Here is a 22,844-nt window from a genome sequence, read left to right on the forward strand (position 1 = left end):
AAGGCTTGGGAAACCCCATACTCTATAGAATCTACTCCTAGGAGGCCAAATAAATACATCACAGCCCCAAAGAACAAACCCTTTATGACAAAAGGTGTAGCAGTGGATCCCATGGTCATGGCAGTGGCCACCAAAACAGAGCTGTTCAAGACTAGCTCCTCTATCCATCCTCCTAACAAAGATTCCAGGATCATGGATAGGTATGGAAAGTGTGTCTTTTTGTCAGCGACATTTTCCTTGCGGTCACTGAACTACCTCACCCATTTCACAAGACTACAGAGTGATCTGCTAAAGGAATTTACAGACTCCCTGCAAGGAGCTGTAGCTGATGTGGTGGTAGATAAAGTGAACGTTCAGCTCACCACCCTTAATTCTGTTATCAACTCGTCCATGAGACTCATATCATATGCAGCAGATGGAGCAAGTAGAGAGGCAGGTTCAGGCATTTCTCTCAGGTGATAGGCCTGGAAGCGCCTTTGCAATTTCATGGAGCCTTTCAAGTCTTCTTTCATGAATGCACCCTTTAATGACTCCTCTCCTTTTGAGCCTAAAGTTAGACGCACTCACCAGGTGTGAACAGGAGGGGAAGATCTTATCTGCTGTTGCAGTGTTTTTTTCCACATCTACCAGACCCTTTCCAAAAGGTCAGAGAGGTAGTGGGGAAATGTGTTTCAAAAAATCGCAAAGGTCTTTCCAGGACACATAAGGTGAAAGTTCCCTAGGGGCAGAGGAGGGAAACAAAAAGGAAGATGCCACCCTTGCAGCAGAGGAGTCCTGGAAAATCAGGGCACCAGAGAATCCTTCTTTGGCAGACCCTTCCACATCTCCTGAAGGACTGCCTGATTGCTTCCCTCTGGAGGTAATCAGGGGTCAATTGTCCCTGAACCTAGAAACCCCCCTTCTTCCCCACTCCTGTAAACAAGTCAGTTCCAGATGTTCCATCCAGACAGAAGGAACAAGCAACATTAGAAATCCAAAAGTTGCTAAGAAAAAAAGTAATCTAAGAAGTCCCCACAGACCAGAGAGGATCCGGAACTTACTCATGATTCTTTTTAGTTAAAAAAAAAAACAGGGGACTGGACACCCATTTTGGACCTCAGCAATCTGAACAAATCTGTGAAAAATATCAAGTTCCAGATGGTGACACTGCAGTCGATACTTCCATTCCTGGGAAAAGACAATTGGTTGTGCTCTATAGACTTTCAGGATGCATACTACCACATCAGAATGGAAAGGCAATCCAGAAGGTACTTGCACTTCCGGCTAGGAGCCAATCACTTCCAGTTTCAAGCTCTGCCCTTTGGACTCAGTACAGCCCCTAGAGTGTTCACCAAGTGTATGGCAGTAGTGGAGGCTCACCTGAGATGCCTTGGATTCTAGGTGTTTCCATATCTGGATGACTGGCTCATAACTGCCCTGACCAGGCATATTCTGCTACAACCAGGCACTATACCCTTCAACTCTGTTCCTCCCAAGGTATTACCGTAAACTATGAAAAATCTGCTGTAGACCCATGTCAGAACTTAATCTTCATAGGAGCAGAGTTAGACCCAACCACAATGGTAGCAAGACTTTCAAAAGGCAGAGGAGACCATCTTCGACATCATGTAAGATTATTAGTCAGGAAGATGCGACCATTTGCAAGACCGGTTCTTCATGTACTAAGGAAAATGACTGTGGCGATTGTTCCCATTCCTCTAGCTCATTTTCATATGATAATACTTCAGTGGCTACTTTCCACACAGTGGTCAATCTTGGAACTTCCAATGTTGCACAAAATCTTGATAACCTACTCCTGCAAAAAAGGATCTCCAATGGTTGATTCACTCTCCACTAGTATTTCAAGGCCATCCCTTCATCCCCCTCAACCCCAGGCCAAGGTGACCATGGACACTTCCGAGATAGGGTGGGGGGGGGCATTATCTAGGGAAGACAGTCCAAGGCATCTGGAGGGAACACGAGGCTCACTTTCACATAAACATCCTGGAGATGGGGGCAGTGCTTTCAGCATTACAAGCATTTCAAGACACTGCCTCTAGGAATGGTATCAATTCAGTCAGACAATATGTCCATAGTCTGGTACATAAACAGGGAGGAACCAGATCTTACCCCACTTTGTCGAGAAGCTATGAGGGTCTGGCAATGGGCTACTGCCTCCGACCTTTTTCTGATAGCAGCGCACATCCTGGAGAAATCCAACGTGATTGCAGACAAGTTGAGCAGAGCCATTTTATGACCTCACGTGTAGTCCCTCAACCAGAAAGTAACCAGAGATTTTCCAGAAATGGGTCCAGCCTTGCTGTGATCTCTTAGCATTACCCACCACTGCCAAATGAAGCAACTAGTTTGCCCTGATTCCCACCATGGGGGCATCACCAAGGGATGCAGTTGTTCACGATTAGCCTCCGGGACTTCTTTATGCCTTTCCTCCATTCCCTCTTATACCTAGGTTTTTGCAGAAAGCAAGTTTGTTGGAGATGACAGTAATCCTAATAGCCCCCTACTGACCTCATCAAATCTGGTTTCCCTTTCTAAAGTCTCACCTTCAGGACAAACCATGGATTTTGGATCCTGCCCAGGACCTTCTGACTCAACCATCAGGAATGGCTCATCCGAACCTGGACAATCTCAGACTAACATCTTGGCTGCTCCAGTTCCCTTGATCACCAGGTTTCTGTTCCTTTCCTCTCCAGTCAAACATATTTTGTTATCTTCCCATAAAACATCTACATGAAAATTGTGCAAATGTAAATGGAGAAGATTTGTTATAAGGGCCAGCAAGAATCAGATAACCATTTTTCTGCGCCCTTACATTCTATTCTAGAATTTTTAACAAAACATTTCAATGAAGGAGCTACTTCAGCAACTGTTCAGTTGGCAGCAATTTCCAATTTTGATATAGGAGAAAACAATTCTGCAAGCATGTCACACAGACTTTGTAAAGCATTTTTGAAAGGAACCATTATGATAAGACCCCCATATAAAAATACAACACCCCCCTGGGATTTTATCTAACATAATCTGTCTTTCCTTTGAACCATCAGCTATATGTGATTTGAAGTACATCTCATGGAAAACACACTTTTTAGTGTCTATTACGTCAGCCAGAAGAGTGCCTGAATTACAAGGTTTGTCTGCTAAGCCCACTTACCTAGTTTTTCATAAAGACAGAGATGTCCTTCAAGAATGCAACTGCAGTCATAACATGTGGGTTGTCCTGCCTCAGGCAGCCCTCGGTCGGCCGGATTCCAAAGTCTGGGTCCGACGTCGGCTGATGTCGCATTACTCTCCGACGTCAGAACGGCTGGAGTATATAAGCATCAGCCGATGCCATTTTCTTCAGTCTTTCTTGCCGCGTGGTGCCCGAAGCAGAAGCAGTTCGCAAGTGCCGGTCGGTCAGCTCCTGTATTCTACGATACCAAAGTCATCAAAAAAGCTAAGTACCCCGTTGGGGACCTTTTCTTGCCTCAGCCGATGTCAGAAATTACTGAAAAAGTTAACAATTGTCTTTCTTGTGGTAAACAAATACCTCATAAGGATTTCCACTCTTACTGTCTCCCTTGCCTGGGCCCAGACCACGATGTCTCGGCCTGTGTAGCTTGTGCTCGCTTCAACAAGCGCACTCTCAGGCGCCGGGCGGAGTTTGCTGAAGATTTTTTCAGCGATAATTTTGCTTACACCATGCCGTCGGATCTTCCGACATCGCAAACGCCCAAAAAGCGAAAAGACCGGGATCGACATCCTCGGCCCGCGTCTACCACCGACTCCATGCCAAAACCTAGCGCGAGTGCTCCGGTTCCCACTGAGACGGTCTCTACACCGCTCCGAACCGAAGACACCGCATTACCGACGACTCCGATTCCAGACATTACTCCGACGCCAGTTATAGATTTTCCTCCGGATACTGAAACCGAGGAAATGCCCGAGACCATTGCTGTAGACAAGGTCACTCCTGCACGTGGAGCTGCCAGGCCCCCTATGGCCATGTCTATTAAGGCCTACACTAGGGCTAAGGCAGCCAGCAAAACAAAGCTTATTACTTCTAAACCCTTACCTCAGCCGACTCCAGAGACACAAATTATGTCCATGGCTGCTGATTTGATTTCCATGATTAGAGGTTCACAGGCCCATCCTGAGAGAGGATCCCAGCCTCCTCCTGATAAAAGGCCCCGGGTTGAACCCTCTGACCCTACTCATTCCGATTAAGATTCTGAGGGCTCTGTCCACTCTGATAGCCAGGAAGAGCTCTTCCAGACCTACGAGGACTCGGATGCAGAAGATTCCATCCCCTCGGCCTCCCCTCCTGAGGATATTTCTTTTGGGGAAGTTCTGCACACCATGAGGGAACATTTCAAGTGGCAAGGCCAGGAATTTTCTGATTCTAGGAAACACCTTAGGACTTTCCTTAAGAAGCCTCAGCACAGGCCTTTAGCTATTCCTCCTGTACTTGATGTTCTGGATGATTTGTATTCTGACTCTAGTGCTACCCCTGACTCTCTTCCTCCTGCTCCAGCCAAGCCAGACAGGTATTACAGGGTCCCAGAAACTCATTCCCATTTATTCAGGGCCCACACTGCTGATTTGGAAACTATTTCACAGGGGTCTAAAGGAGTTTCAGCCTCCACCTCAAAAAATCCTTTGCCCTCCAACAGGGAAGCTAGGTCATTAGAGAGATGGGGCAAAAAGGTTTACACATCCACTACCTTATCTATGAGAGCTTTAAATTGCCTTTTCCATATGCTACAATATCAGGATTATCTGTTAGAAGATTTACAAAAAACATTAGCCACTCCTGATCCTTTAGACAGGAAGACTTTGCAGGAAGCTGTACATAACACTCAGCAAGTAAGCAATCACTTCCTGCAGTGTGGATATGATGCACTGGAAGCTTCATGTAGGGCAGCTATGACAGGGACAGTCATTCGTAGACATGCTTGGTTAAAAGATCAACCTCTACCAGATCATGTAAAAGCAAAACTTCTGGATGCACCTTTGGAAAAGAACAAGCTTTTTGGTGCAAATGCTAAGGATGTGTTAAAGACCATCAAGAAAAAGCAAAATCAGTTCAGACTGTGAAAGATTTCCTCCAGGTTCAACCCCCCAGATTCAGTAGGAATTGGCCTTCCAAAAACTGGTCCTTTCCTAATCCAGAAAAGTTTCAAAGGGGTAAGAACAGACGTGGCCGAGGAAGAGGCCAATACAGAGGCCCTTACAGGGGCGACAATGGCAGCCAGGAAACCAAAGAAGTGGCGGGGTTTCACCTGTCCCACAACCACAGTCTCAATGACTTTCCTCTACTACCGCCTACCAGGGAACAACTAGAAGCTCCCTTGGGTGGGAAATTATCTCTGTTTGCAGAAAACTGGCACAGACTGACAAAGGACAAATGGATTTTGGACATTATAGACCGAGGGTACAGGTTTCATTTTCATACCTTACCAAGAAAACAAGGCATGCCAAACCTGCCACAAAATCAGAGGGCAGAGGCTATCAAACAAATCACTCTGCTGACTCAGATGAAAGCAATAGAAAGAGTTCCACAACAAGAACAAGACCAGGGGTTTTACTCAAGACTGTTCCTTGTTCCAAGAAAAGAATCTCAATGGAGACCAATACTGGACTTGTCCGCATTAAACACCTTTCTCATAGTACCAAAGTTCAAAATGCTGACTCTACAGCAACTCCTTCCCATGCTGGGCAAGGGGTCGTGGCTGATTACTCTGGACCTCAAGGAGGCATACCTGCATGTCCCTATCAGACACAGCTGCAGAAGATACCTCAGATTTCTTGCAGGGCTAGAGCATTATCAATTCTCAGCATTGCCATTTGGCTTATCTACTGCGCCTAGAGTATTTACAAAATGCCTGGCTTCAGTAATTGCTCATTGCAGGCTCCACGGCATACAAATTTACCCGTACCTGGATGACTGCCTCATACAAGCGGACGACAAATTGATGTTGACAAAAAACCTGGATTATGTCATACGATTACTTCAAGCTCTGGGATACACAGTCAACTTCCAAAAGTCAAGACTGCACCCATCCCAGCAAATAATCTTCTTAGGAGCCAAACTAGACACAGCCGCTCAGATGGCTTACCTGACAGAAGACAAGCAAGAGAAGTTAACTCATTACTTCAAAGGTTTAGCAAAACTCACCCAGATGACTGCAAGGAGATTCCTACAGGCCCTGGGTTACATGGCATCCTGCATTCTCCTGGTTCCATTAGCAAGACTACACATGAGAAAGCTTCAATGGTACCTAAAAAGCATTTGGTCTCAACACAGCAACAACTTGGAGACAATCATACCACTCATTCCATGCCTACAAAAGGAATTCCTATGGTGGGCCTCGGTGAGCCAGGCAATCACAGGTATGTCATTCAAAAAACCACAGATAACACAGACCATGACTACAGACGCCTCAGACCTCGGATGGGGGGCGCACATGGAAGGCAGGTGTATACAAGGACAATGGTCTCCAAAGGAAACACATCTGCATATAAACCAAAAGGAAATGTTGGCAGTAATGCATGCCATCGAGGCCTTTCAACACCAACTCCAGCAAGGCCATTTAATGATACGGACAGACAACACCACTGTGATGTGGTACATAAACAAGCAAGGGGGCACCCACTCATATCCCCTTTGCAGACTGACAATGCAGCTTTGGGAGAAATCACTGAGTCTAAACATCCAGCTACAATCCCAGTTTGTTCCAGGAAAAGACAATGTGTTGGCGGACAGCCTAAGCAGGAATTTCACAGATCCACACGAGTGGAGGTTACATCCGAAGGCCTTCAGACAACTCACTTCAACGTGGGGCAAGCCAGAAGTGGACCTATTTGCCTCTCACCTCAACCATCTTCTACCAAAATTCTGCACAAGGACATACCACCCAAAAGCTTGGAAAATAGATGCCCTCTCATTCAACTGGAACTCCCTAATAATCTATGCATTCCCACCTCTGCCACTGATGACCTCAGTATTACTAAAGATCAAAGCAGAGAAACCCAAGGGAATCATAATAGCTCCGGACTGGCCAAGACAACACTGGTACCCACTACTACGGAGCATATGTCTCACCAGGAGGTGGGCCCTTCCACAGTGGCCTCTACTTTTGACTCAACACAATTTCGAAACACTGCATCCAAATCTTCAGACACTACAGCTAACAGCCTGGGAGATCCCATAAATAACTTCAGCTTATCTCTCTCCAAGGAAGTTCAGCGGATACTAACAGAGGCTCGAAGACCATCCACCAGAAAGGTTTACTTAGCAAAGTGGAAAAGATTCAGCATTTGGAATACCAGCAAGGGACATGATGCATCATTGTTGAACATCCCACTCATCTTGGAATACTTGGCAGATATGTTGAAGAACGGCCTCTCATATTCTTCCATAAAGATACATGCATCTGCTATTTCAGCTAGATACAACACTGATCCTCCGTTTTTTTCTCACCCCTTACTAAGGCAATTCCTCAGGGGAATCAAGAACATTAAGCCACCAAGAAAGGCCCCGGTGCCAGCCTGGGACCTCAATTTTGTCTTAGAAAAACTGACCCTACCTCCTTTTGAACCAGCAGCTTCAGTTGACTTGCAATTTCTCTCATGGAAGACAGCTTTCCTGTTGGCAATTACCTCAGCAAGAAGGGTTTCGGAGCTACAGGCCCTAATGGCAATACCACCCTTTATTATTTTTCACAGAGACAGGGTCTCATTAAGGACCAACCCTACTTTTATGCCAAAGGTGGTATCTAGGGTTTCTTTAAATCAAGCCATTCATCTGCCTGCTTTCTTCCCCAATCCTGAGAACAAGGGGGAAAGACTGTTGCATACCTTGGACATTCACAGACAACTTCGATACTACCTGGACAGAACCAAGGCCAGCAGGAAGTCTGAACAACTTTTTGTAGCTTACGCCCCTGCAGTCCAAGGAAAAGCAATTTCAAAACAAACTATTTCTAAATGGATTGGGCATTGCATCAGATTCTGTTATTCCTTTCATGGAAAGACTGTTCCAGCCAATGTCAGACCACATTCCACCAGAGCTACAGCCACCTCTACAGCATTCTTACGAGGGGTGCCTACCAAGGACATTCTAGAAGCTGCTACATGGAGCTCCGTGCATACATTCTCCAAACACTACAATCTCCCTCTATACTCCAGATCCAGAGCAGGCTTTGCTTCGGCAGTCCTGCAGGGTTTGATTGCCACACCATCTTTTCCCTAGAGCATTCCTCCTCCCCCAGCTAAGCTATGGTATTCTACCCACATGTTATGACTGCAGTTGCATTCTTGAAGGACATAGTACAGTTTTGTACCTACCATAAATGTAGATGTCCGATAGACATGCAACTGCAGTCATTTTCCCTCCTCCATACCCCTCTATGCCTAGGGTCCACTCCTATCCCTGTTACTCTTAGCTGGGGATATCTGTTATGGTGTATTTGTTTTATTGCTCATTTATTTGTTTGGAATCCTGTTTTTGTCTTCCAATTTGATTACAGCCTTCCTTGGAGGGCACCTGGCATCTGGGGCAAGAAACATTGAAGAAAATGGCGTCGGCTGATGCTGATATACTCCAGCTGCTCTGACGTCGGAGAGTAAAGCGACATCAGCCGACGTCGGACCCAGACTTTGGAATCCGGCCGACCGAGGGCTGCCTGAGGCAGGACAACCCACATGTTATGACTGCAGTTGCATGTCTATCGGACATCTACATTTATGGTAGGTACAAAACTGTACTTTTCTGTATGCACTAACCCCTCATTTTTACTGAAAGTTGTCTCAGAAAGTAACCTCAGTCAATCTATAGAACTGCCAGTTTTCTTTCCTAACTTCCAGAATAAAGGAGAATATTTATTGCATCTCCTAAATGTTCATAGACAGTTACATTTCAACTTGCATAGAACTTCTGAAATAAGAAAATTGGATAAACTCTTCATCTCTTATTCTGATATTAGAAAAGGTCACCCACTGACAAAAGTTACCTTATCAAAATGAATAGAAGAATAGAACACTTCCGTATAAGGTTAAAGCTCATTCCACAAGGGCTGTAGCCATGTCTGCAGCCTTTCAAGCTAGTTTACCATTGGATAATGTCTGCGCTGTAGAAACTTGGGCAAAACCTCATACTTTTATTATTCATTACAAAGTGGATTTGGCCTCTAGGAGTAGAGCCTTTTTTGGTTCTATGGTTCTGAGGAATATTCTCCTATGAATCCCCCAAGAGTCAGGTTACTAAGGATGTGGCCCATCAGCGAGAATAAAGGCGAGATTGGCAACATCACTTGAAGTTCTGTACTTATAACTTTCCATGTGTGTTGTACATCTCATCCTTTATTCTCACAACCCTCCCTCCATACCCCCCTGCTTATACTCCTGGGAGACGGAGTGGCATAACTTGGGTGCTACAAATACATATAGCCTCAGAGTTTATACTCTGGTGTATATTTTGATATGTACAGATATATTTTTATATGTACATAATATTTCTGTCTTACCTTTGTAAGAGTACTGGCGGCAAATAAGATCTGAGGAAGCTAGGGGATTGCATTATGGGTAAAGACGGATGCTCACAAGCTTTGTTGAAGACCTCGAGTTAGAGTGGCCAAGACGGATCCTATGGATTGGATCCAACTCATCAGTGAGAATAAAGGATGAGATGGACACCACACATGGAACGTTATGGTAAGTACATAACTTATTTTGCTCATGTTATGTCTTATTTGCTATAATTATTTAAACTGTAGATGCTTTTTGTATTATTTTGAAGATTTCAAATTTATGTAATATATGTAAAAGACACAGAAATTCTCTCCCCAGGCTACTCAAGCCTAAGAGCAGATTGGCCCCACAAGAGAGGAGGGGGAGTAGCAATACTCTTCCCTAGCAAATATACTTTAATTCCCTACTCAAAACAAACTCCCCAGTCGAAGTACTAATCTCTATATAAAAATCATAAGGACATTTGCATAATTTCTCTGTATATTCTTTCAGGAAACAACATACCAGTATTAACGAACATACTTGCCTGGAATTCCCAAAACATAGATAATGAAACCATCATCCTAGGTGATGTAAATATTGATTGGCAAGACATTGCCCAAAATAACCCCTCAAAAAACATAAACCTTTACAACTTCTCCCAACTAATTCAAGACATCACCAGACCCCACAAAAGTAACAATTGGAGCTCCATAATAGACATTAGATATTATTACTCCATAGTAGATATTAGTATCCAGCCCTAACAATATCACCATTGCAGGCATACTACCTAATACAATTAGCGACCACCAACCAGCATTTATCCTATGCTAATCTACCCCAACCCTAGGACAACACCAATACAAATCAACCAGAAATTTGACTAAGTTCCAACCATCGTTATTTAATGAAACCTTAGGTAAAGTAAATTGGGAACCCCTCAAATCCCTACCACTTAATGAGGCTGTTGAATTCTTTAGTTCAACATTCCTAGACATCCTAAATAGGCAAGCATGCACCGGCCAAAAACAAACAAAACATAAGCATGCAAGTTGGCTCTCAAAATCCACCAAAGAAGTCATGTCCACAAAGGATAAAATATGGAAATCGTGGCAGAAATCAAAGACCCCTCAGCTCTACTACAGTACAAGCTACTTCGTAACCAGACAAAATGACTAATAACCAGAGATAAAAAGCCCACTACCTCCAACAAACCGCCAACCTCCAAAGCCAACATAAACATAATCCCAAAAAATTCTGGCCCCACATTAACCAACTATTACACCCAGGCTGTCAAAGCAACCCATCCCCTGATGCAGACAAAACTCCCACCAAACTTGCCACCATCTTTAATTCCTACTTCATTGACACCATAGCTAACCTAACCACCACCTTTCCCACAGTTAGCACCACCACCACCACGACAGCTGTTGACCAAATCATCCCAGAAAACAATCCTACCCTCAACTCCAACTAAAATTCTTCCCCATACCCGCCGCTACAATAAAAAAAAACTTTTACTTACGCTAAAACCCTGTACTCTGGCCGCTGGCAATCTACCCTCACACTTCCTGCAGCTAGCTCCAAACTGTATAGCTTATCCCATCAGCATGCTCATTAACAGATTGATTAAAGAAGCCCTAGTCTCAGACATCTGGAAAAAAGCATACATTTTCCCCTTACACAAAAGCAGCACCAACACAGGCACCACAAACTTTCGGCCCATAGCAATTCTTTCATCCCTCTCTAAAATACTGGAAAAATGCATACGTGCCCAACTCCTCAACCACCTGCTTGAAAACCAAATTCTGTCACCCACTCAGCATGGTTTCAGACCAGGACACACACCACTACTGCCCTCCTCTCCTTCCTTGATACAGTTAACCGGGCACAGGATTCTGGCAACATAATCGTGTCTCTTTTCCTAGACCTCTTCAAAGCTTTTGATACCCTTTCCCACACCATCTTCCTCTCTAAACTATCCTCCCTCCACATTTCCCCACCTACCCAACAATGGTTCAGTAGCTATCTCTCAAATAGGCAGCAATCCACCAAATGGCAACAGTCTTACTCTCCCTTCCTCAGTACTTCCACAGGGGTACCCCAAGGCTCCATACTTGGTCCTCTCTTATTTAGCATCTTTATTAACAACTTTCACTCCACAATGCTGAGTAATCCAGTATGCTGACAACTCTACAGTAATATGCACTCCATATTCTATCTCTGAACTCCAGCAAATCACCCAGAATGTCCTCACCTCTACTGAAGCTTGGATGCTTAACAATCATCTTGCCCTAAATCTAAAAAAATAACTAGGCTAGTAGTTTTTATCCCTAAGAAAACCACTTCCCTAGATAAAAAAACTCACTATTCAAGGCCAAGACAATACCACTATAGAAATTGTCCTACACACTAAGCTACTAGGCATTATTATAGATAAATCCTTTATTTTGACTTGCACATAAACAGTAGCATCAAAAAACACACCAAAAGTTTGGTATGCTTTACAGGCACCAAGGCATTCTTAGCCTCTTTACTAGACAAACCCTTGCAACCACCTTTTTTATTACCCGGTGTCCTTTATGTCACCCCTGTCCTCATTAATATCCAAAATTCTGCAAGATCCAAACGTGAAATGTGTTACAACAGAATAGCCAAATTTGCCACCAAGGCCAAATTCTCATCCCACCACTGTAATTCACTGAAACAGTTAGGCTGGCTGGAACTCACCCACCATCTCTCATTTATCCAGCTAACTACCACGCGCAAAATAATGTACAGAACCACAGACTGTCCTGCTGTCCCAACACTACTTGCCCATTACCAACCCAGTAGGAAACTAAGATCTGAAAATCATCTACTTCTAAAAGTAGAAAAGCTCACCTTACCTGCTGGTCAACTCCTCTTCTCCTTCACCATTGCCAAACTATGGAACTCACTTCCACCTTCTATAAGAAACACAGGCAGCACCATCTTCAAACAAATACTGAAAAATCATCTCATCTCTTCCTGGCTATGTACCTGCTCTATAATCTAACCTTCTCCTTATATGATAACTAAACTCCTTTGCTTTTTGCCACTGCTGACTGATGATATTTTCTCCATAATTATTATTTTTCATCACTTGTTGATACTGGTACAATAATGCTGAGTAATATGTCTCTGTTTATACCTCATTTAGTGAATTCATTTGGCAACCAACAAAATTCCTGCTTTTATGTATATATTATGCACATATTACTGTAATCACTATGTGTAACACCTTATCTACTTTTGTACCAATTAATGTTTAATATTTTCTATATCTATGTTTTTGTCTGAGCTTTTTTCCCTGGGCCTCCACTGAAAATGGGCTCTTTTTAGGCCCAGTGGACTTTCCCAGTGCACAAATGCAATAAATAAATAAATGAAATTGTTCTTAAAATATTTTGGAGCTTTTCTCCCTGGGCCTGCACTAAAAATGGACTCCTACCCAGTTGGACTTTTCCACTAATCAAATGTCAGTCAATAAGTAAATAAATAAAAGCAAAACCTTGCACCACACTGCACCCAATGATCCCCCAAGAACAAGGCCTGTAAGACAAGCAAACACTTTACTTAGTACTCTTGTCATAGGGGATTCTATTGAATGACACAGAGGTGCCCTTCTCACAAGGCTGAACAAGGAGATGATGATGCCTATAATGATCTAGGATCCACACTATCACTCACATGCTCAAGTGACTGCACCACAGGTACCAATATGATTCTGTCATAGTCCATGTCGGTGTAAATGACCTGAGACGTACCTCACTGGATAAAATGAAAAGGGATGTTATGGATATGTTTGAATATGTATTACAGATAGGTACATACCTTGTATTAAGTAGCAGTCTACCTTCACTTAATGATGATGGCACAGTATGAACAGAAAATGATTGATTTTAATAATTGGTGTGGTTTCTGGTGCCACTTCAGGGGGATCCAATATCTATCAGCATGGGAGGACATGGTTAACAAATCATGTTGCTTTGCTAAGGATGTTCTGCCCTTGTCCCTCCTGTACTTTCAGGTATTGACTAAAATTTTATCAACCCCCTTAAAACCTTTTTCAGGCAATGTCAAAATGACAAAACTACCAATATAGCAAAAAAAAAAATCAAAGCAACTTTAAAGTGTTACTGCTCAATGATTGGAGTCTAAACAAGAAACTCTACACCCTGTAGCCTATCCTCACTGTGAAGAATATGCTCATCTGTGCTGCTACCAAGATTTGGTTTAAAGCCACAGAAAGTACTCCAGCAGTGCAAGGATATAGTGCCTGCCACACATTAAGGCCAACAACAGCAGAAGTCAGAAGCTAAAGATGGCAGTGTCTTGATCTATGCTAGCAAAAAATACAACTAAAGCATGGTTAAACCGGATGATGCCATGGAATTAATTCATGTCCAAATCTCAACTGAAAAAGTTCTTACCATTTCCTGGCCAGCTACAGGTCACCGTGTATGACCCACAGAGCTCATAACTCTTACCTAGACCTACTAGAGGCACTCACTAACCAACTAAATGCCCTACCTATGAGAGACTTTAACTACTTGTCTATAGACTGGGAAATGTACACTGCCTGCAACTCACAGGCACAACATTTACTGGCCTTTACCAACATGAGTATCCTGGACCAAATAGTGTACACTCCAACCAGAGGGTCATACAAACTGAACCTAGTACTCACCAACATGGGAGAGCATTGCACCCTCCCCTGTGTCATGTCCTGTATGGTGAGAACAGATTACAAAGATGTTTCCTTTGAAATAAAAATCAACCCAGAAAACCCAACTAAACCTGTGACAGTTGGGAACCATTCTAAGGTAAACTATATCCTATTAAGTGATAGTTTGTCAAACGTCATGGCTTCCCAAACCCCAAGAACACAGCTACCTATCCAGAATTATTCACTGAAACACTGTGCGAACATGTAAATGATTGCATTGAGACTATCATACCTACTAAAAGTAGGCTCAAATCAAACACCAAAAACAACCCCCTGTACCTTAACAAGTTATACAACAAAAGAAAAAAGTCATGGCCAAAATCAGAAAGAGCAATTCTCATAGAGACAAGAGTTCTCTGAATCAGCTAAACAAGAAACTAAGAAGTCTACAAGTCCAACAAGGCCAATTTTGAGGTCAGGATAGCCTCCCAGGCTAAGGACAATCACAAAGCCTTCTTCAGCTATGTCGGGTACCTTCAAGGTAACACACTGCAGTGTGCAGAACTGGTCATAAATGCCACAACCTTCATTGGCCAGGATGACATAATAAATCTATTGGCTGATAAATTTAGCTCTAACTTTGTTCCCCACTCCCTTCCCACTACTGCCCCTGAAATCCTTTCTAGCATATCTCCCCAGCAGGTCATGGCAGTGCTCTCTAAGGCCCAAAACAGTACTTCATTGGGCCCCAATAATATCCTCAGATGCCTCGTAAGTAGCCTAGATCATGACATAGCAGGACCACTTCAGGCACTGTTCATCTACAGCCTCAAAACTGTTTACATGCTGGATGAATGGAGGGTTACAATGGTCATCTTTCTTGTTAAGGGTGGTGTACCATCAGCTGACCCCAGGAAGAGTCTGACAAGTCTAATGTGCAAAGCCATGGAATAAATTGTCATGGAAATGATCAACAAGGACATTGACAACCTACAGAGACTCTATAATGTTTGCTTTAAGAGAAGGTTGTGCATACTCAGCTTGGTAGACTTCTTTGAGAGGGTCACCAAGGATATGGATCAGGAGAAAATTGTGCATTCCACCTGCCTTGACCTGGCCATGGCATTTGATACAATATCCCACTCAAGTATTATTGACAAATTCTCAGAACTAGGCATAAATCCTTACATAACTCACTGGATTGCTGGCTGGCTCACACATATGACCCAAGAAGTCAGGATTGGTGAGACCACCTTCACCAGGAGACAGACCACCAGTGGAGTACCCCAGGACTCTGTGTTGGACCTTGGACCTGTTTCTGTTTGGCATTTCCTCTCCAAAAGTCAAGGCTAATGTTAAAGGCTTCTGACTCTCCAAGTTCGCAGATGACTGTCAATTGATTACTCCCATGATACCAGCATCCTACAAGAGGGTCTAACACAAACAACTGATTGGTAGTAAAGCCACAGATTAAAACTCAATGTGAAGAAATGCATTATAGTGCCCTTTGGGAAATCATCCACCCAAGCTAATTATTCCATCGATAAACACCCTTTAAGACTTGACCTGGTAGATGGGGATCTGGGAACATATGTAGACAGTAATCTGGCCTTCGACGAAGATGTAGCCAAGACAGTACAAAAATCATCCTATATTGGCCAACTCATAAGCAAGGGTGTGATATCCAGGTCCAGGAAACTTATAGTACCACTCTACCCAGCCCTTATCAGACCCACCATTGACGAAATTGCCCCTTTGGCATGTACCTAACCCGGCACTTGCAACAAATGGAACCCCTTTAAAGGTTCCTCACCAGGAGAATTCAGGGTATGAATATCCTGTCCTATGCAGATCATCTTAAAGCCCTCTCTGGGGCATATAAGATATCCTCAGATCCAACTCTTGCAGATCTCTTGCACATCCGTAAAACAAACAGCCCCAAAAATGCAAGACCTAGGGACCTGAATTTTCCATCAACATAAATAGAACATGCAGGAGAGATTGTTATATGTCTCAAAGGATCCTTGCATTATGGAATAAGCTTCCCATCTACATGAAGCAGAGTTCATCCCTGACCCTATTCAAAAAAACCTTGATCATTGGATGGGTAATCACAGAGTCAGAGGTTGACAGTAAGTACATTAATCCCCAACTAACATAAACTCCAACACACACACACACACACATAACCCTTAGCTACCTACATGTCCCACTATAGGCCTCCAAGGTACACAGGGAAAAAATGGGTTGGGTTGCATGGCTAGGCTTATAAACAGCCTGGTGGTCATTAACCTAGTATAAACCTAGGAAACTATAAGCCTATGAGAAAGGTACAATGTTATCTGAAGTTTATTTGGTCGTAGCACCATCACCCATTGTCCTTTCTAATCCCAGTGCTGAGGTTTGATAGAAGGGTTATCACTTGGAAGAAATGTGACGTTCCACTGGGCCAGTGATCATGGAGTCTCAATCCTTAGCACAGACACTGGTGAGGGACAGTCACTTGAAACACTTATTAGGAATCCTACTGTATTGCCCTTAGGGGTAAACTAATTGCTTCAATAAAGTCGCAAGCCATCTGACATAGCACAGCCTGGACTTCATCTTCCTTGTCATGCAATCTCCTAGTTCATAAAAATTGGCCTTTAAGCACATTTTTGGGTATGTGTCACGGGTGCATACTCGATTTGTGCAATAAATTATGTCTGCATGTTTTTTTATAAATAGCTGTACTAAAATTCTTAAGGTCATCCATTCTAAAACATACATCCAAAAAGTTAATACTGGACTCTGAGTACTGGTAAGAAAACCTAAGAAATGTCATAGTTGAGTCCAAATATTCAATAAATTTACTCAACGATTCAGCTGTCCCCCTCCAAACAACAAAAAGATCATCAACAAATCATTTGTTGTAACATAAATTACTAATAAAGGGATTGTTGTTATGCACAAATTCATGTTCCCAGAATACCAATACCATGTTGGCATATGAAATGGCGCAGACAGTTCCCATTGCCACTCCCAGTTTCTGTAAAAAGAACTTGTCATGAAAAATAAAAATGTTATTTTCAAGTATGAGTTCCAACAAGGTACAAATCAAATATACTTTACTGTTAGAGAACTTACCTACCAGGGTTAAAAAACATCTTATATATTCTATACCTAGGTCATTCGGTATAACTGTAAAAAGTGAAGTTATATCTGGAGTCACTAAAAGAAGTCCAGATTTATCCACAAACATATTGGGCCATGAGTATAAATCACTCAAAAATGTTTTACTGTCCTTTAACACACTGGATACTTCATCCAATAAAGGATGTAATTGTCTTTCCACAAAAATCGAGAGGGATTCAACCCAACCCCTACTCAACACAATCGGTTGCATAGGTGGATTATCAATAATTTTGTGCACTTTAGGTAACCCATAGAGGAGTGGTACCAAAGGATGTTCCACACAAAAAAACTCATGTAAGTCTTGACTAATCACTTCAGTCATAAGCAGATCATATAACAAGAAATCCACCCTTTTTATGATACCATCAACTTGAAACTTATGAATCAATTTATAAGTCTCAGTATCTGATAACATCTCATTCATTCTGCTTACATAATCATCTCTGTCCATAATAACGACCCTGCCTCCTTTATCTGCGGGTCATATTTCTATAGCAGTATTTCTTTGAAGTTCCTTAAGTGCAGTGTTGACCTGTTGTTAATTTATAAAATGATGCCTTAGAGTCAAATATAGAATTCTCCCTCATGTTCACATAACCTGGTAAAGGCTTCAACTACTGGATTTATCTCAGGTGTGAAAATACAGTTTCTAAAGTGTGTTTATACCACTGCTTACATTATTTTTGAATAAATACTTTAAACTAACATTGCATGCAAACATTTTTAGGTCGATAACATCAGATAAAACAGCCTTGTGAGCAGGTATAAATGATAGCCCTTTGACTCTTAGGAGTCTTATCTCATCTGTAGAGAGGGTATGCAGTGAGATATTAAAAATTAAGTTACCACATTCCTGTTCCGCATTCTCGTACTGTTGCGTGATTTTGACCTCACTCACCCTCTTCTTTGCAGTCTGCTCCTCGATCTCCCTTTCTGAAAATCCTGATAGACTGGAAGTGGTTCATTGAGGGAAAAAGCAGGAATTTTAGTTCCGTTGGCTGAAATGTCTGACTTAGAGGTAGACGCTGAATTGTTAGTATCTACCGTTGTCACATTAACAGATGTTAAAACTGGAGAAACTCGCTCTTTTGTTACAGACGTTTCTGCATTCACAATTCTGTGTATTTCTGATGACATCACACCAGCACTGTTAGAATTCTCAGTGCTAACCATTCTAGAGGCTGTTTCACGGGGCCAGGAAAAAACATGTCCTTTGTTAAAATCTGCCATGTCCATAAGTAATTTCCTGCATTTAGTCATTTGGAGTCAACTTTCAAAAGTAGAGACATTATCTTACACCATATCAATAATAGTTCTGCATAACTCAGAGCCAGAATGAGTATTGATGTCAGCCTGTAGCTTCCTGATCGCATCTTGTAACTGCAATTCTGCAGGTTTAAAGTAATCAATCAGCAAATGGATGTAGTCAAAACTTAGCTGAAGATTAAGGGACTGCCAGCGCTTAAGAAGTTATGGGTGGCTGTCCCCATATATTTGTATTCTTAATACTCTAAGACCACAGGGGACAACTTTGTGTATTAGATTTGCTTCCATATGTAACCGCTGCCATTGCAGCTGCTTATGTTTAAATACATTATCTTCCAAGTCTCTCTTAGCTGTTAAAAACTGTTGAGAGCTATGTACCTCTGTTTCCAGTTCATTAGAAGGACATAGGGCCACTAGTGGATTATGATCCACCACTAACATCCGAGAGAGGCGTTCCATGAAGCGATTCAAGGTTTTATGTGCATTATAAGCTAAATCCACTTTTACGCCTTCTGCCATGACTGAGCAGTATAACACACAAACAAAGTAATGTAGAAATAAAAATGTTCCACTGCCCAGTTAAGGTTGACAAAATACACAAGAAACAGCAAAATAAAGATAAATTACCTCATTGAATTTTTCAATTAGATATGTCATGTCATTTTTTTTATATATAAATGGTTGTCTTGACTGTTTTTATTGTAAGTCTGATGAGGCAGCAGTTTTGTTTTGAAAGCGCTAACTTTGTACATTAAATCTTTTATTTTATAGCCGTATTGGTCTGCTTTATATTTTTATCTTTATTTTACAGTGTTCTAGAAGTAGCATCTTGGTCCTCTGTATATACTTCTATAAAATACTATAAGTTTGATTCCTTCTCTAGGTCTAGATCAGACTTTGCTTGGGCCATTTTCAAGGGGGCTTCTGGACTCTTATCCTTCCACCTCCCAAATGTAGTAAGGTAGGGTAATCTGTCAGTATAGCTAAGGCTACTGGTCATTATGATGAGTATAATGCAGTTGTGTAAGTAAACTTACCATAACAGTAGATGTTTGAATAGTCACTGCTGCAGCAGCCTCTCCCTCCCTCCGCCCCCTGTGTTTTTTTGTTTATGCCAGGATGTAAATTCTTATTTTTTGTTGTTCCTAGGATTGGCGTTTTAGAGCTCAGCCTCCCTCTCTCTGTTGGCATGAAAGCCCTGAAGGGCTTGGCATCCAAACCTGTTTTTTTTTTTTTTTTTTTTTTTTTTTTGGTCAGCTCAGCTTCAACTGAATGATAATTTGGGCACTGGAATTGGTGCTCTAAAGCTTTGGAAGCTGAATGGCTGTTATATCCTAGACGGGATATAACCTATATAGCTAAGGTAAAACAAATGGCTGTTCTTTACCTCAGAAGACATCTCTGTCAATACCACACTATTCACTTTCTTCTTCTTCTTTTCAGCTGCTCCTGCTAGGGGTCACCACAATGGATCATTGGTCCGCAGAACGAGTGGCAGTAGAATTTTATGATGTCAAGTTGCAAACCTGGCGCCCAACCTTCCTCAGAAGTCACACACATGCACACACTCATACCTAGGACCAATTTAGAGTGTCCAATCCACCTGCAGCATGTCCTTGGAATATGGGAGGAAACCGGAGCACCCGGACGAAACCCATGTGAACACAGAGAGGACATGCAGACTCCATACAGAAGGCACCGCAACTGAGAATTGAGCCGGAGAACCTCTTGCTGTGAGGTGACAATGCTATCTGCTGCAGCACTGTACCAACCACAGCAGTATTCACTATCTCCTCTGACAAAAACACCATAATAGCAGAAGTAGACTACATAAATGGAAAGAGTATCATCATAACTGACCTGCTGAAAGTTGACTGCCATGTATCACATGTGGAAAAAAAGAAATCATCAAAATATAGGTAAACACAACACAATAAAAACCTACCTCACTGACATAGCAGAAGATCTATAGCCTCTGCTTTCTTACAGTCATCTTCTTCTATTCTGTTCTAGTTTTCACTAATCTTAAAAGTGTCATTGCTATCCAAAGTTAAGCAATAGTCTAATAAAATATCCAAACTTCCTGTAAACAATAACAACAAAACATACCACTGCCTTGCAGCCAGAGAATTAAACTCATTAGAGCTACCACGTCACTCAGCTTTTTATCAGCTAACTACAATGCACAGACTTCTAAAGTCAGAAAATTGCCAGTCCCTTAACCAAATACAACACTGCTGTCCTTGTAGAATTTTACATATTGGAGAGAAATCACTTATCACTATAACTAAATCCTGTACTTCTGCAGGTGAGACTGAGTTTAGACATTGTTGTGAATTATTTAGTCATGTTTCAGTTGAGAACAAGGATTGTTGTGTAAGGTCTTGGAGTTTAGAGAGAGTTTTGGCAGAGTCGAAATAAATAATATACATTTATTAAATAAATACATTTATACAGGTTTTTGCTAGTCAGATTGCCCTCTGGCTTGAGGCCTGTCTTGAATATCAGCCTGGGAAGAAAACCCCTAACAAGTAAGTAGAATATTTTTTATAGTAGAAAGTAAGAGCATAATGACCTTGGCTTACAGTTGGTAAGCAGAAAGTTTGAATTGCAGTCACAAGAGACTTACATTATTGGAAATGAAACATCCTTTTTGCTTATGCTAATGAGTCATTTATGATGTCTGTTTTCAGCATGCTGCTGATGTCAATGCAAAGGATATGCTGAAGATGACAGCTTTACATTGGGCTACCGAACATGGTCACCAGGAAGTGGTTGAATTATTAATAAAATATGGTGCTGATGTTCACGCGCAGAGTAAATTTGGCAAAACTGCCCTAGACATTGCAGTAGACAATGGAAATGATGAATTGGCAGACATTTTGCAGGTAATTCTAAAAGCTTTAAATCATCTTGAATTATGCTATATATATATATATATATATATATATATATATATATATATATATACATACATATATATATATATATATATATATATATATATATAGAAAGGTAAATAGATGCTGGTGTATTTGTATGTGCATCTGTGTACATTATTACTACTTTACCTGTTAAATTTATTCCTCTTTGCAATCTGACTCTGAGACTGTTAATAGTTTTGAGAAATGTCAATTATATAAAAACAGTAATTACTGAAGAAAGTTCTACTTAACGGTTCAACTCCACCTTTCCGCATTAGTGCATTTCAGAAAATATATGACAGGGAGCAATATATTTCAGTTTGTTTTTTACAGTTCACTGTTTTTTCAGTCCTGTAATTCATTACTTCAGGAAAGAGAAGTATTAGAGATTAAATGTGATTTTAATATGAAATAAATTAATCTGAAAGAGCAAAATTCCAAGGAGCTTCACAACACTGTACTGTTCAAGAATAAAAGCAGTCAAACTGTTACTGCTACCTGTAACAGAGCAAGTTAAGCTAGGTTAACTATCAGATAAATAACAGATTGCAATTCTTCAGTGTCTTCTCTTACATCCTTTTCTTAATCTCGAATGTTCAGATGGTCTTCTTTTTCTCAAGATCAGCATAAAGGTCTTAAGAATAATATGCAAAACATGCCATTATTGATAGGTTCCAAGATAATCCCCAGGATTCATGAAACTTGTGCCATACGCCGGAGTAGCGCCGGCGATCTAGCTCCAAATATGGCCGTCGAGCAATTCAGGTAAGAGCTGTTTCCACATGCACTACCAGCGTACACCAGAGCTGCGCAGCTCCCGGCACAGGTATGCTAATTACCCCATGCGCAGCATGTAGCATGCAAATGAAGGTATATAGCAATTCATAAAGTCGTGCAGGCGTAGTGTAAGCATGTAGAAATGTAAACCAAAAAAAAAAGGTTTACATGTTGTCAGACATACAATCGGAGCCATGAAAGCGGACCAAACTTACGTATTATAATGTTAATATATGCCAATAGCTAAATATATAGCCAATGGCATAAAACAACATGCACAACATATAAAAAATAACATTTAATTTCATGGCCACACCAACGCAAAGTAAAACCGCAGTGCATTGGTGCACAAACGGTATCATAAGGAAAATATATTTAGATGTCATAAAACTGTAATGTAACTCAATTCATGATATCCCAATAATAGACAATGGCACGCATGCTACATCACAACCATGGCGCAAGGGTTGCTAAGGGTCTGTGACAGTGTTCATGCAGTAACTAGGAATTACAGTCAATGC

The 22,844-nt window shown here is 41.7% G+C and overlaps 1 protein-coding gene across 3 annotated transcripts in view; it reads left to right on the plus strand.

Annotated features, from left to right (window-relative positions):
- The window catches only part of GABPB1 (GA binding protein transcription factor subunit beta 1), a 2,781,617-nt gene that overhangs the window by 884,863 nt on the left and 1,873,910 nt on the right, over nt 1-22,844 (plus strand). For all 3 annotated transcript variants that reach the window (XM_044077209.1, XM_044077208.1, XM_044077210.1), the window contains exon 4: nt 21,316-21,510. In XM_044077209.1, coding sequence (XP_043933144.1) covers nt 21,316-21,510 — 195 coding nt within the window. The remainder of the gene's footprint in view (nt 1-21,315; nt 21,511-22,844) is intronic.

The sequence above is a fragment of the Protopterus annectens genome, chromosome 7.part0 (genome assembly GCF_019279795.1).
Source record: "Protopterus annectens isolate FY-2018-M chromosome 7.part0, PAN1.0, whole genome shotgun sequence".
Lineage (NCBI taxonomy): Eukaryota > Metazoa > Chordata > Ceratodontiformes > Protopteridae > Protopterus > Protopterus annectens.